We start from the raw sequence: 15854 nt of genomic DNA on the forward strand, positions 1-15854 counted from the left end.
CAACACTGCTCATAGCAGTCAAGAAGTAAAGCACAAGTTCACCTGCTGATGATTTTTAAAGTGCGATACACTCATGTGTCGGAACAGCCATAAGGAAAGAAGCACTGATACTTGCTCCAACATGGACAAGTCTTGAGATATGACACCAAGTAAAAGGCATCACAAAAGACCATTTACTGTGTTCTATTCACAGGAGCCATCTAAAGCTGATAGTCCATAGGAACCGAGAGAGGATGGCCCCTAGGGCTAGAGAGGTGGCTGTGGTGATGATGTTTGGGGCTCTTTTTTGTTGTTGTTGACTGATGAGAATGTTGTAAAATTGATTTTTAAAAAATGGGTGCCCTATCTGAAAAATCCTAGAAACTATTGAGCCACACACATTACGTGTTAAAACTGGGTCTCTGTGAGTTCAAAACCAGCCTGGTCTACATAGTGAATTCTAGGTCAGCCAGTGCTACATAGTAACACCTGTCTCAAAAACAATAAATAAAAATAAAAAATAAAGGGAGTCTTTAAAATTCACCATAAGTTACACTTGCAGCAGTAGGTATTTATTAAGAGTTTACCTTAAACCAAATCTTTTCTGAGGTGATGCGTTTGAGGGCAAATGTATTACACGGTAGAGGGTGACTATGACTTCTCACTCTCCCGCCTCTACCTCCCACGTTCTGGAATTATAGGCATCCAGCATCTTGCCTAGTTTTGCTGTGGTGCTAAGGATTAAACTCAGGGTTCTGTGCTTTCCAGGCAAGCACTCTACCACATTATCTCTAAATATCATTCAGCAGAGATAGCTTACAACCACTTTTATGAACTTAAACATGAAACAAAGAAATAATCTATCCTTGTGGGCAAAAGCACGTTGAAAGACAGATCCTTACACGCCATCAGTGTCATTATCAGTCCACTTAAGAAGCCTAGGGAAAAGGGGGCTGGAAAGATGGCTCAGCAGGTGAGAAGAGTCATCTACAGCTATGGCTGCTGTTCTAAGAAGGCCAGGGTTCAATCCCCAGCACTCACATGGTGTCTTACACTGTCGAAGTCCAGCCCCAGGGGCTCATGGGCAATGCATGTTCATTGATACACACATATAGGTAAAACATTCACACACGTAAAATAAAGGGAGTGGGGAAGACACCTGGAGAATATGGTCAAAGAACATTACATATACAAAAATGTCTAAGAAACCCAGTGCTGTGGCTCGGGAGATAGTTAAGGTGCTTGCCACACAAACAGGAAAACCAGCACTCACATGAGAAATCAGGCCATGACTGTGTTTATAAACCCAGCACTGGGGACGAGGAGACAGGCAGCTCCTGGGACTTTCTAGGCAGCAAGTTAGACTGGTTAGCAAGCTCTAGGTTCCTGCTTCAAAAAACAAGGCAGGGATCAGCAAGATGTCTTAGTGGATAAAGCCACCTGCTGCCAGGCAGGTGTCAAATTCCCAGGACCCAGATGGTGGGAGAGCTGACTCCCACCATCAGCCTCCAGATGTATGTAGACATAATAAACACACATATATAAAATACATAAAAATGTAATTTAAAAAGAAAGGAACCAGGACCCCACAACCCCAAGGGTGATCTCTGCCCTCCACATATACAGACAAAGCCACAGCTATATACACTGAATATGTGCTGATTAAAAAAAGAGAAAGAACCCCAGAATCATTCTTACAGCCCCGTCTGTAAGCTTGCAGATGGGCAGGATTTTCCATTTGCTCACTCTAACATCCTTGGTGGTTAGAGCCTTACTTGGCATTAAAGAGGAATGAATACAGTTTGCTCATAAATTCATGCTCTAAATGGTGTTAGAACCTTTAAAAAGAAAAAAATTAAATCTCCCTTGATAATTCCTGTGTGCGTATGTGCACATGCAATTTTTAAATGTGTATTGAAATAGATTCACTTGGCATTTCAACTGCTGGAACACAGTAAGGCTAGATTCTCAAGGGGACATAAGTATACTATGCTGATAGTAGATAGGGAACATAACTTATTCAAATTTGTTCTTATGTCCTGATCCAATGTGTATTCAAAAGATATTTTATTTTATAAAAACTTAAATCTGTAAATAATAGATTGACCATAACAGAGGGCTTAACCTGGAATACATGGATGGTCTTGGGAGCCCAGAAGTCCCTAACATTGTATGCAAAACCTTAACACGTGTACTGCCATGTGCATCTTTTTGGTGAGAGAGTTCATAGGTTAGTCAGATTCTTAAAGACGTCTATGACCCAAGAGAAGTTAAAATTTTTCTTAGCTAGAAACAGTCACAAAGTGGTTGAAACAAATTTGTACAGCAGCTCCATCTATGGGTGAGTAATGATCACCTGGTAGAAATGAGGACAAGCACCAGGAGCAAGATGTCTCAGGGATGCTCCTGATGAGGCCTTCCGTGTCACTCTAGTGGGAGTTTATTAACTACAGCATCACAGCTTCTTCCCAGATGTAGACACAAAAATTAGGAAGCTATTGATAAATTCTACTTACAGTACTTCAGCACCAAAAAATTGGGCAGTTATGCTGATAAATGTATATACATACAGTTCAACATCTGTCAGTCTTAAAATGCTTATTTATAGTGAAATTCATATAAAACCGTTAAAAACTTTTCTATTTACACTTTTTAAAAATGAAAAGTATAGTTTCCTTTGCCACAGCTTGTCAAAATTCTTAACCTCCCATCCCTTAGCCTTCACTCTGCTTGTGACAGACAGCAATTACGGAACCAAAATAGCACGTAAACAAACTGCACCCTAAAAAAGTAAAAACTTAAAAACATTACATTTAGAACTGTAAGTGAACTTTTTCATACATTTCAAGGGGCTTAAACAAAAGTAAGTAAAAGTTGTTTTCAAAGTCTCAGTCCAACATGGATGTGCAACTTCGGTATCAAGAAAGCATCAAATGAGCGAAGAGTTCATTTTCATTGACACAACTAAGCATTTCCTTTGGGCTAGAAATGTCTTTTCCTCTGCTTCCTAACCAAACCTTCTCTAAAAGGGGGGAGGGGAGGCCAGGCGATCCCGCTTCCCAGGACATGTAGAAAAAGGGATCCGGCCTGCTTGGAAACATTTACATTAAATAAATAAGCAAGTGTGGAACACCACAATAAATTAGCATAGAACCAAGGAGCACATTTACAAGCCACCCCAAACACGTCCTGGCTGGCGAGCTGTTGTTCACCCTCCAGCAAGGACTCTTTAAAACTTTCCTAGGTATTCATGAACTGAGCAAATGTAAAATGTTAACCAAACCAACACTTCCAGGGCTATGCAAAAACAAACACGATTCTAAAAGAACTGTTCAGATACATCATTTAAAAAATACACTCTTCACATTCTCCTTGCTTTCCTGGTGGCATTTGCTCAGTAGAAAGCAGCGGAGAACCGCTCACAGGAAAGTCTCTTTCTACTGCCAAACTTCCCTCTGCCCAGCTCCAACAAGGTGCCGGTCTCCACAGCTGTGCATCTTTTCCTTTGCTTTTTTTTTTTTTTTTCCTTTTTCTCTATTTGTTTTTTTTAAAAAGTACATTCCTCTGTGAGTTTTATCTTGTTAAAACGCTGCTCCTGCAGCAGCATCATTGAAACACTGTGTTTCTAGGTCCCCAGCCTAAGTATGATCAAAGTGCTTTTTTTATATACAGCAAATGTTAAGGTTCCCTGGACACTTGGTAACCAAGCAGGCTTTAAAGTGCACTCCGGTGTCTGAACACTAGGACCGGTCAGCAGAGCTCTGAGAGGGGCTGGGCTCAGTTCCATCCTCCGTGCTGCTGTCTACATCCTGCTCCATTGCTGTCTCCTCGTCATCCAGCTGCTGGCTGGTGAAGTTGTTCAGCTCCAGGAGGCCACTGGGCTCCACGACCACGTTGGAGCTGGAGTGACAAGGAATAGCGTACTGGGGAATGGCCTGGAAGAGAAGATGAAGAGGAGTGTGCTCATAGTGAGAAAGGTAACGGAACAATGTGTCCCCTGCCCCAGGCACAGAACACAGAAAGCTGGCATGGACTGGACAACCTCCATGACAAATGACAAGTACTGCGCTAGATCTCACACACAGCATTCTACTGCATCCGTGCCATGTTGTATGGACACTATCACTCCATGTTTCACATGAGGAAAAATGAGGTAAGAGACGTCCTCAAGGTCACACAGAAGGCGGGGTTAATGCGGGATCTAGCCTCTAGTCCCAAACAATTCAAAGGGGTCTTTCCCTTCCCTTATGGGTCCTCTTCTAACAAAGGTTAAAGTCTACTGCAAAACCAGAAAGCAGGTGTTTTGCTTTGCTTTGTTTTGTTTTGTTTTCTGAGAAGACAGCCTTGGCTTTCCTGTAACTCGCTCCGCAGACCAGGCTAGCCTTGAATTCAGAGATCCACCTGCCTCTGTATCCCAAGTGCTGGGATTAAAGACATGTGCCCCCACTGTCCTGCTCAGAGGGTAGGCTTTAAAGAATACTTTCATCTTATCATTAAGTAAATTTTACCAGTTTTGCTTTGGTTTTTTGAGACAGGATCTTACTATGCAGTCCTGGCTAGTTTAGAAGTCACTATATAGGTAAAGTTGGCTTCAAACTCACAGATTCACCTTCTGAGAGTAAAAGCACCATAACACCCAGCCTGAACTGTAGCATAATTTTGCTCTTCATCTTCAAGATAAATGATTGGTTGCTGACATAATGTATTTTAAGCCTCTTTGGTGGTTCAAAGAGGAAACTTTTTTTTTTTAGTTATAGCTATGACTATACACCTGCAATAGTGAAGGTATTCAAATATAAGAAAATGCAAAAAAAAAAAATCTGCCATTTAAACAACTAGAAAAACGTTACTAGGTGAATACTGGGACCTCTTGGTAAGATTTATGGTCCTACTGGATTCTTTTTTCTTTATAACTTTATTTTGGGGGGGGTGGGGGGGAGTTGGTGGTGGTAGAGACATGGTCTCATGTACCAAGCTGGCTTTCAGCAGACTACGTAGCTGAGTTGACCGTAAACTTCTGATCTGTGGAGATGCAAGCATGCACTACCATGCTTGGCTATAGAAACTTTTTAACAAGGAGTATCAGTTATATCACACCTCTGCCCCTAATCCTTGACATGAACGAACTATATTTTCATTCCTGGGAATACAACATAGAAAATTAATTTTCAACTAAGCTACCCCAAATGAGTATGACAATCTAGACTCCCAGTTGCCACAATCCATTTTAGTGAAATCAGTACCAGTTACCATCCATTGGACAGACAATGAAGCAGTCACTTATGTTTACTAACCTCACACAAATTCTATAAATTAGGCATTATTTATTCTCACTATTGATGAGGAAACCGAGGCAAGAGTGGCATTAGTGGCCCAGCCTAGAGTAGTGAATGGCCAGGCTAGAAACCCATTCCTTTTCCAAAATAGTCCATCTCTTCAGGTTAAAAACAAACAAATACAAACAAAACAAAAAAATGCAATCACAACAAAACCTTTTAAGAACTATATAATTCACTAAATCCATTTTTATAGATGGAATCAAAATATCGGAACAACTCAATGGCTTCTTTGACTAGCCTTAAGTTTCAAGCCCTTGTATTTAATTATGTCTCAATTTATTTAACAACAGTCAATCTGTATTCTCGCATAGCTTGGCATGAGCATGGCAACTGGAAATCCTACCACATGAACTCTGAAGCACACAGCAGAGGCTCTATGCCAATTCTAAATTATCTGCTAGGCCCTGAGTAGGAACTCTTAATGAACTAAAATGGGCTGCTCTGATTCCTTGCAAGCATGTACTGGTTTGGGGAAAATAAAAACTGCCAATATCAAGAAAAAACCCTTAACATCTTGCATCGAGAGATGGAAATAAAACACAATTCCAAAGTGCTAGTCTGGACTCAGTTTTAGTCATCACTTAATCTGTAACACACAATGACCGGTGGCTTTTAGAACGAAGGCAGCAAAGGTCAAGAAGGTGGGTAGCTGATGAGCTGTCCACTGTGGCGACAGCACCTTAACAAGATGATCAAATGACAACTGGCACAAGAAGCAAAGCTTATGCCTAATGGCCAGTTAAATGTACAAGCAGTCTAGAAACACACATGGAGAGCAGGTTTCCGCAGACGCTCCAGCTGGCTGAAGTGTGATAGCTCTAGGAACCACAAAGTCAGAGGAGGAACAACAAGTGTTTACAAAGTGTCCCTGAAATTCAGCTGACAGAAGTGCAAGTGGTTACATTCCAGTTTGTCAGACTGAGGAGCCTAGAGCCTGAGCTCAGGAAATCATTCATCTTTTGAGTGAACTCACTAAGGGAACACACTGAAAATACAGTATGGACATAAAGCCAGGCTGGCACACACAGGGATGGTCCTTATGGTCACACGCTATGTATGTTCTTTGACCACATCCATCAACTTTCTATGATTGTTTTCAAAACAGCAACAACTAAACATAAATTGGGGATTGTAATAGTTTTTTTAAAATCAACTCAAAGGGAAAAACCCCACTATATTTTGTTACCACCTTGAAGTGACTAGTCCTGTGACATACCAAATGTATCAAACCCACAGTAGCCCCCCAGCTACCCAAGATGGCTCATTTTCCTTCCAGTTCTTACCTGGATGATAATTTCTGTTGGGCTCTCTTCAGCTTTCTTTTGGCCTACATTCTGAATACGCATGAACTGGCCTGTCGTGGGCACTCCTGCCGCTTCGATTTTTCTGGTCGTTAGGGGAGGGCCACCAGCGGATGGACTTGAACAGGACTCTCTACATTTCGTCATCCCTGCCACCACCACATGGGTGGAGGGTAAAGCTCCTGCCTCGCCAGTGAGCACACTGGTGGCTAGGGCCTTCTTTGGGGGATCCACTACCATATGGTCTACATTTGTATCAATCTGAGCTTCCATCAAAGACATCTGCAAAATGTCTGACACTGCTGTCTTCTCAGAGGCCTGAATGGGAGATATGCTTGTAACTGGTGAGGTCAGCTTAGGAACAGAACTGCCACCAGTTATCTTTGTAACTGTGGGAGGCTGGCGCCCCTCAAATGTTATCTTTGTAACAGAGGATCCTTGGGTTAGAATTGGCTGCTCCACCTGAAAACAAATTGGGTTGTGTGTATTATAGCTAATCTCTTTGAGGAAAACTAACCAAACACTCCAGAAAATATGGTAAAAAACATTCGTGCGGTATACTAGGAAGACATTTTGAAGCTCGATGTTTTAGTAAGAGGGCTGGATGGGAAGGAGCTGTTTTCTTTTAAGGAACCTAGGGAAAGAGGAGGGGTTGAAAGAACCTTTGTTCAGCCAGCCAAGCTTTGAGGCAGTAAAGGAAAAAAAAAAATCACAGCAGCCTAGTTTCCTTTAAGATTTAAATCCCTAGACACCTTCAACCCCCTCAAATGATTTCACATAATCTCCTTTTAAAATTAAAAGTGAGTTGGATTTCTTAATCTTTTGCTTCCAAGTACAACTGTACAAACATATTCTATATATGTATTTTCAATATACATATACACACATATATAAAATCAATCTAGAATCACCAATTTTTGCAAATAAAATTTCTTTTGATTATCCACATATTTCCTCTGTTATCTAGATGATAAATCTAGAGGGTGACTTCATCAACCAGATAGTAAAGATGTAAACTAGAAAGGAAGATAGATGGCCAATGACGTTCCTTAAAAGACTGCAGTTTACTTAGCATCACTGCCACAGAAAGGAGTTTATAAGCATGGGATATGGAGCTATCATTTTCATGCACTGCCAGTTACTGCTAAAAGTGATTTCTTTAGAAACCGCCGAGGAAAGCACCCTCTGAGAGCTGTGCTTTCCTCTGTATCAGGACGTGCACCTCTCTCTTAATACATGCCAGCATAATGAGGCTTTCAGGTTCCTCTTGCCTGGAAAAAGCACTGCTGGCATGTTACAGCTATGGTGACAACTTAAAAACCCTCACCTACCCCCAACCCCCAATCCCCATGAACACAGATGTTAACTTTGCATGCTATCAAAGTTCTGTTACCTGGTTTGTGGGTTGTTTCTCTGATGAGGTGGGGAGCGCCATTTGGCTCTGGGGAGTTTGGGGCTGCACGTAGATTTTTGGTTGGTTTGGAGCTTGCTGCAGTTTTGGAAGCTGCTGTGTGGTTTTCACGGCAAGCACCTGTACTACAGTCTGCGGGGGCTGAGCCATTAAGGTAGGAAGCTGTCTGTCTTTGGCCACCACAGGATGCTGTGTGTGCTGTGCATCTGGCTTGGGCTGTGCTTGTTCCTGCTGGAGAGGAGTCAGTTTCTGATGCCTGATGGAGAGCTGGGGCATCTGCGTGAGTTTGTGCTGGAGTTGGTCTGCTTGCAGGTGGATGGTCTGCTTCTGTTTGGTCTGGAAGCACTGCAGAGTTTTCACTTGCAGCTGAGTCTGTTCCAGCTGGGGCTGGCTAAGTTTCTGTTGTTTAGTTGACTGTGACTGAGTCAGGGCAGACCGGTAAAACAGACCTGTCTGAGGGTCCAACGTGTCCATCTCTTCAACCTCACCTTCCTCAGTTCCAAGTTCCTCAGTGTGTTTAGTAAAAGCAGTGTGACTACTTAATGCCTAAGTAAGAGACACAAAGTAAGAATAAAATAAGATAAAAACACTTACAGTGTCACATTTTTCTTCACTTGGAAAATATTTGATATTTTTTAGAGGAGCCTAAAAAGACCACAGAATCTCAAAACTTATAATCAAAACCCCTAATGTGAACCATCAGACAGTAAGTACTTCAAAATCCAGTCCACTCATTAGTGTAGGGAAAGTCCTGGAGAACCCAGAACCTACAGATTAGAGGAATAAGGTGACCTTACAGCTCAGGAAGAGCAAAGAGGCTCCCAGCTCAGGGGCCAGGCTGCAGCCTGTGCTTGAGGTACGCTCACTCAGCTAAAGACAGAAGCAACAACTGAGGAGTGAGGCAGCTAGAGCAAAATCAAGGCTTGGGAGAGCCCACTTTGACCACATGCATGCCCTTAGTCCCAAAGGCCAGCTGTACTGTCTGGGAAACGTGTCCACCCCAGGGCCCAGAGCAGGCCTCCCTGAGGACAGGTTGTGCCACCAAGGCCTGTGAGTCTCAGAGTCCAGGCTCACCAGGCCACAGCCTCCTAGAGACCTGGGACCTGGAAGGTGGAGCCAGAGGACAAGACATCCCTCTTCATGGGAAAGGAGACTGCCTGCCTGGGGTCAGCTGGCACTGACAGGAGAAATCATTCTGAGTGACACTGTTAGAGCCCGCCTGTCTGGCCACTGTGTGTCTTGAGAGAGATCAATGTTAGGACCTACCAATAAAGGAGAGACTAAGCTCTGTCACCCAGAAAAATCTTTAGACACATGGCTTTCCTTTAGGACACAATAAAATCCACCTTGCTCCTAACTCCTCTGCTGGCCTGTCAGACACCACAACACTACTCTACCTTCAAAACTGGAACTTGCCCTGGTATCTTAATGGCCTGATACACGCATAGTTTTGATTCAACACCTCTTCACTGTCTTTGAGTAGGTCATAGACAGTCAGGTTTAAGCCCTGGCAGCAGTGACACAGACTTAAGGGAATACTAAGGGGAGTCATAGCTGAATCTGACGCCCAGGATGAAGTTATGTGGTAGAACTGTCACTATGAGTTTGAATTATGGCTCTGCACCTGGAGCAAGTTACATGACTTTGGCGAGTAAGTGGGATGATACGCCCACTTTTCAGGATCATAGCGAAAGTCAAGCAAATGAATGTACTTACAGTTCAAAGCACGGTATCTTACACAAATCTGCTTAACAATGCAGTTTTCTTTTCCTCACCTTCCTTAATACCAGACATTTCTATCTAATACTGGTTCATTCCCTTCCTGTTGAGTCTTCTTTTATTGGTCACATATAATTAAGGGAGTACAATATTTCCCTTCTTGTTCATAATAGTCTCATAGGACTTATAATGTATAAAATAAAGGCAAAAACAAACTCAGCAACAAACAGCTAAACAAGTCAAATGTTATTTCCTTTTGAAAATCATATTTACTCCATTAGTAAATCCTTATGAAATAGTAAGAGACACAGAAACAGTGACTAGTTTTGATGTTATGAGACTCACCTGGACAACCCAACTCTTCTGAAATGCTAAGTTTCCAGAATGGTAAAAATAGATAGACAGATAGATAGATAGATAGATAGATAGATAGATAGATAGCTGGCTGGATGGCTGGAGAGATAGCTCAGTGGTTAAGAGCACTGCCTGCTCTTCCAGAGGTCCTGAGTTCAAATCCCAGCAACCACATGGTGGCTCACAACCATCTATACTAGAAATTGAGGCCCTCTTCTGGCCGGCAGGTGTACATACAGACAAAGCACTCATATGCATAAAAATTTTTAACATAGTAATTAGTAACTTTAAAAAATACTGCTTTCTAATTATTTCCTGGTGTTCAGACCCACACTCAGCCTCTATTCATTCCTAACAGACAGAGGAGTTATACATACAGTCTATAATTCAGGTATGTCTTCTTTTCCAAAGAGAAAATTAAACCTTATTTTTGGGGAAAAGTTGTTATAGGCCACAAGAAGAAAAAGAAGAGATACAACCTGCTGCATAATGTGGGTGATTGCTCCAGGGGAAGATGCTGGGATGGACTTTACCACCACCGAAGTCTGTGTTGCAGTCTGTGACTGAGCCACATGTTGGAGCAGGGTCCGCTGGGGCTGGGAAGGCTGCTGGGGCTGGGAGCGATGGCTGACTGAAAATAGAGGAGGTGGTGATGTTTCTTCAGAAATCACCTCAGCAACTGTAACCAGTGACCAATCATTTTAAGCACGCATATGAGCTGGTATCCCACAGGGTGGTACTACACACTAAGAGGCAGAAGACCAGAACTTATCCGCTAGGAACTGTGGGACTCTAAGAGTCTCTTACAAAACTGCTTCCTCTTCTGCAAACTGGGAACAACAGAGCTATTGTAATGATGAGGGGGATCACGTAGAGAGGCCCTGTGAAAACTGCTGTCACCCAGGAGGAACATGCCTTTACGGTGACTCCCTCTTGTGAACTGCTGGCTTTTCTCCAGTGACTTTTAACCCCTGAGGTCACAGGGGACCAAAGCATTTCCATAACTCCAGCTATATTAGGGAAAGCGGGGGGCGGGGGGAATGCAGTTCAAACACTAGCCCTGCTCCTTACATGAAGAGACACTGCTTCCCAGCCCAGGCTTTGGACAAGCGATGCTACAGGCAGAATCCTGTCCTACTCTGTTCCAGCCACCTGGGAACTTGAAGCCACCTGTTTCAATGACAGCACTGGACTCAAATCTAGCACTGTTTGCCTGTGTTTGGATGGGGTGATAAAAACCCGCTGTTTCTTCTTACAAGAGGCAAATGGGTTGAAAATGGTCCTTAAATAAAGAGTCAAGAGGAAAAAAAAAGTTGCTCTGTCAGGCCAGTGATAGCTCAACTAGACCAGCCAGAGTGAAGTTCTAGGAATCAACCCACTTCCTCCTCTCTTGCCACAGGACTCACTCACCCACACGTGGGTGCCAATCTTTTTGTTCTTTCTTTTTTAAATACATTCTATTCTATTTTTTATTTTTTTCACTTTACATGCCTATTGCAGCCCCTTCCAATCTGTGTCACCTTTTACCAGCCTCAATGTTAAGTTTTAGCAGCACAAACACTTGCCACATCTACCCACAGAACACTCAAATGTCTTTGGCCACTGGGAAGGAAAGCTTGGAATCAAGAACAGGTAAAAGAGAAAAAAAATCTGTAAATGAGATTATGAAAACTCCTCCAATAACCCACAATTGTAAGGTAAATGTAGCTTATCTTCAATTTCAAGCAGCACTGTTCCATGCTTAGAAACAGCTGAATGCCCGAGAGTGAGTTGGTTACACCTACAGGTTTAAGTAGCTGTGTGGTGGTTCAGGGACTAAACTCTGGCTACAACTATGATTACAACGCTCTTTTCTTTACACACTCCCGAATGCAGGGCTTCTCTCTAGCTACATGTGCCCTGAGGTTACAGACAGTGTCATCTGGACTCCTTTTACTCTGCACTACACTACTTCACTGCATTTCACAGTATGCCTTTACATTGCATTTTAAAGTTAGATGAGTTAATAAAATCTTCCGTATACTTTCAGCTAAACTGAAAATAAAGAGCCAGGATTTACATTTAAACATCTACTGAAATAATTTACAACAGGACTAAAAAGGAGAGAAATAAATTATGTCATTAAGCTCAAGCAAACAAATCAATGCAATTTTTAAATGAAAGCATCATCAAAAATAAGTAACATCTGAAAGATAATAAATTTCTGATGAAATTATCAGATTATATAGGCTATTTTGATACCTATATTAGCGTAAGTTTTTTGTTTTATAACATTTCCTTTTACAAGTGGCTATACGTGCATGCCTGTAGGCGTAGGTATGGGCAGACATACCACATATATCTGGAGGCCAAAGGAAGGTATCTGACAAGCTGGAGCTTAAGTTACAGGTTATTATAAACCATACAGGCACTGGAAACCAAACTCAAGACCTCTAGAAAAGCAGCATCCATGCTCACCTGTTGGGCCATTGCTCCAGCCCCAATAGTAAGACTTTTAAATTAATGAGACAAATTGGACTTAACAAAAGATCAGATAAATAAGATCAGACATGTAAAAATAATTCTCCTTCAAGATCCTATAAATTTCTTCATACCAAATGCCCAGAGTGTAGGAGACCAAAGTGCAGGGAAACCCAACATCTACCACAGAACAAAACAAGGCCTAGAGCAGCTAGCTTTAAAGACAAAGCAAATGCTCGGTGTGGCTGTGTGTGTAAGACGTGGCAACTACAGAAGGAGGTCACAGAAAGAACATTTGTGAAACAGGTGATGTGATCTTAGCTGGCACACATAAGCCCCATAACGTCATTTATTTCTTTAAACAATTCTCTCTTTTTTTCCAGCAAAGTGCTCATTTTCCCACTTTGCAAAATATCATTTCCTTCCCTTCACTAGTGGCGCTTACCAGAGCAGAGCAGGGTGCATCCATTTAAGTGGTTCCCCAAAAATTCATCATCATCTACCTTTCATTATACTACAAATGGATGCACACCACTTACCTAGAAGGGGAAAAGCAACCTCTGTCCCCTCATCAGTGCGTTCTGAAAAGGATAAGTAAGGGGAGAGATCACAGGTCTTTTCATCTGTTTACTGCATTCTAGTCCAGGCTACTGCAGAGACAAACACTGAGTTCTGCTGACCCCTACATCAGCTGCTTTGCTAAGCGTCTGGGAAGTCCATAGTTTTCTACTGTCTTCACTGGATTTTTTTTCTGAGCACCTTTAATCCTACAGTCCTCATATCTCCTCAAATAATGCTAAAGAATTCCTTTTTCAAAAAAAAAAAAAAAAAAGAATTCCTTTTTCTCTGTGGCATCTGGAGCTTTCAAATGCCTGAGACTTTACATTCTCCTTTAATCAATGCTTATAAAACAAGACAGGAGCTCACCTCATACGCCATCTCTCCTCACCCTGAATTATTCACATCACTATCCTCTGAACTTCAGATCTCAAGCTAATAAAGTATCCAAAACAGAAAGCAGTATTCCAGGTGTGGCCTCACTTGAATGTAAGAGAATTTCACTTCTCCATAGGTACCATCCCCAAAATCTCATTAGTATTTTGTTGCTGGACCACACTTAAATATCTAATCTGGTGTGTGTGTGTGTGTGTGTGTGTGTGTGTGTGTGTGTGTGTGTGTGTGTGTGTATGCAGGTGCACATATATGAAAAAGAAAGAGAGCGATTAAAGTCAGGGAAATGAGAGAAACAGACAGACAGACAGAGATTAAACAAGGAAACCCCAAAGAGGATGTCAATCTGATGTGAAAACAAACAAGAAAACAGCTAGAAATATAAAGATATGTTCTCCCCCAAATGAGCACCCCATGATATCCACAAAGGTAGCACTACCTTAATACTATGTTTTAAGAGGACACCTACCAGTGGTGATGTATTCAGCAACTAGTTCTGACTCTACCACAGCAATGGATGGACTCTCAGGAGAATGTCTCTTTTCCTGGGTCATCTGAATAGGTACTGCCATTTGACTCAAGTCAATAGTGGGTTGTCTTGGTTTAGATTCCAATTTTTCCTTTACTGCATAAAAAAGTCATGGAAAAGTTAACTTTTATTATAAACAAGTACTAAAACCAGAGCTGTCTATGGGAATAATGAGTCAGACCTCTGGGGTGCCACACTGGCAGTGACTAAGAAGACCCTGAACTGAAAACTGCTGATTGCTGTGTATGGTTGTGTAGCCTACAACCTGCATAACCATACCCAGCAGCCTACAACAATTCATATGCAATCACACTCAAGCCCCCCGCCCCCTTATTACTCCAGGCCAGCCAGGTGTTTCTCTTGATATACTCCTCCTAGGATGTTATCTCCATTGTATTCAAAGTAATCCCTGGTACCCTCAGTTCACAGCTGCATGATCTGCTCACATCCCAGAGCAGCACTTCCCATCAATCAGTTCATTTGACTTACTAAAAATCCAAGGGCCTGAGAATGTTACCCAAATGCTGGGTGCTCATCAAACATATGCACGGTCTTGAGTTGATGCCCAGCACAAGGTGGGTGGGGTGGGGGATTCACGTAGGCTTTACTGAGGGAGGGAGGATTGCTGAGATCACTGCTGATCTGAGTGAGCTACATTCAGGCCAGCCTGGGCTATGAAGTGAGATGCTGCCATGCGTTTTAAGATGTGGTCAAAAAATGTTACAAGTCTTTAATGACTCTTAAAGAATAAAACATATAGCTTTTCAGTGTTGGGAGGAGAAGGTGCTGTACTTCTATATGTCTAGAATGTCTGATAAAACAGCCTGTAATTAATAATGGTATATGTATAGATCTATTTTTAAAAAATGTTTTTACCACTTCTTCAACAAAATCTCTTCATTCAACATTCCTAATTATATAAACGATTGATGAAATGGTTGAATTTTTCAAACACAAGCATCTGGAAAAAGTGCCCAAGGCTAAAAATAATATTAATAGAAGAAATCATCTATATTTATGTCAAATGTATGATGTGTAGGATATAGCATGGAATTTATAATAAATAGCACTCAGTAACTAAGTCCACTAAAAGACTGCTTCTACCAAGTGTGGAATGTGACAAAAGCAAAACAATCATTTTAAACAAAGGAACCAAACCTGAAGAGTCCTGCTATGATCCCACAAGCGGAGATGGCCCTGGCCACCATTCTGCCACTAACCACTAGGCTAACCTTTCTCAGTCTTAGCTAACTTCTCCAAACCACAAAAGGGTTAGATGAGATCATTACTTTAACCCAAAATATTTGCATAATTGTTGCCCTTTATAACAGAACACTCAGTATAACGTACATGGAGTTGTCCTAGAGTCTATCACAGATATTTAGTAACTAGGAGCACTGATAGGACCCTAGTACACACAGATGGTCTAGCAGATAACCTACACAAAAATCAATACATAAATCTGAAAATACGCTGAGAACAAATAAAAATGTTTACAAACATGTCTAATGGTGTTTTATAGCACAAAATAACTCTTTGATAGTATCAGCGAGGACAGCAGGGGCCATTTGACTTGTGTCCTAATATACTTAAATATATCCAGCAACTGAACTGCGCCTATGCTTGTTCTATGCCTGTGCTTCCAAGTGACAAGCCCACTCCCTTCCGCTGACGAGAGGACTGCCCATTTGAAGTAGGAGGCAGCCCTGTCTACTCTGTCTGTTCTAGTGACAACACTCCATTTATGCTTCATACTCCTATATACATCTTAAAGAACCATAAACTGTACCAATGACTCTAGACAAATCCAG

The 15854-nt window shown here is 41.9% G+C and overlaps 1 protein-coding gene across 11 annotated transcripts in view; it reads right to left on the reverse strand.

Annotated features, from left to right (window-relative positions):
* Positions 1-518: 518 nt before the first annotated feature.
* The window catches only part of EMSY (EMSY transcriptional repressor, BRCA2 interacting), a 76183-nt gene continuing 60847 nt past the window's right edge, over positions 519-15854 (reverse strand). For 6 of the 11 annotated variants that reach the window (XM_084773970.1, XM_084773967.1, XM_084773972.1 and 3 more), the window contains 5 exons: positions 13984-14139; positions 10583-10734; positions 8013-8576; positions 6602-7081; positions 519-3914 (listed from right to left, as the gene is read on the reverse strand). In XM_084773970.1, the coding sequence (XP_084630096.1) occupies positions 3720-3914; positions 6602-7081; positions 8013-8576; positions 10583-10734; positions 13984-14139 (1547 nt within the window). In that variant the 3' untranslated portion in view covers positions 519-3719. The other 5 variants (XM_084773976.1, XM_084773969.1, XM_084773968.1 and 2 more) reach the window with 4 other exon arrangements.

This window comes from Acomys minous (assembly GCF_964271855.1).
Source record: "Acomys minous genome assembly, chromosome: 2".
Lineage (NCBI taxonomy): Eukaryota > Metazoa > Chordata > Mammalia > Rodentia > Muridae > Acomys > Acomys minous.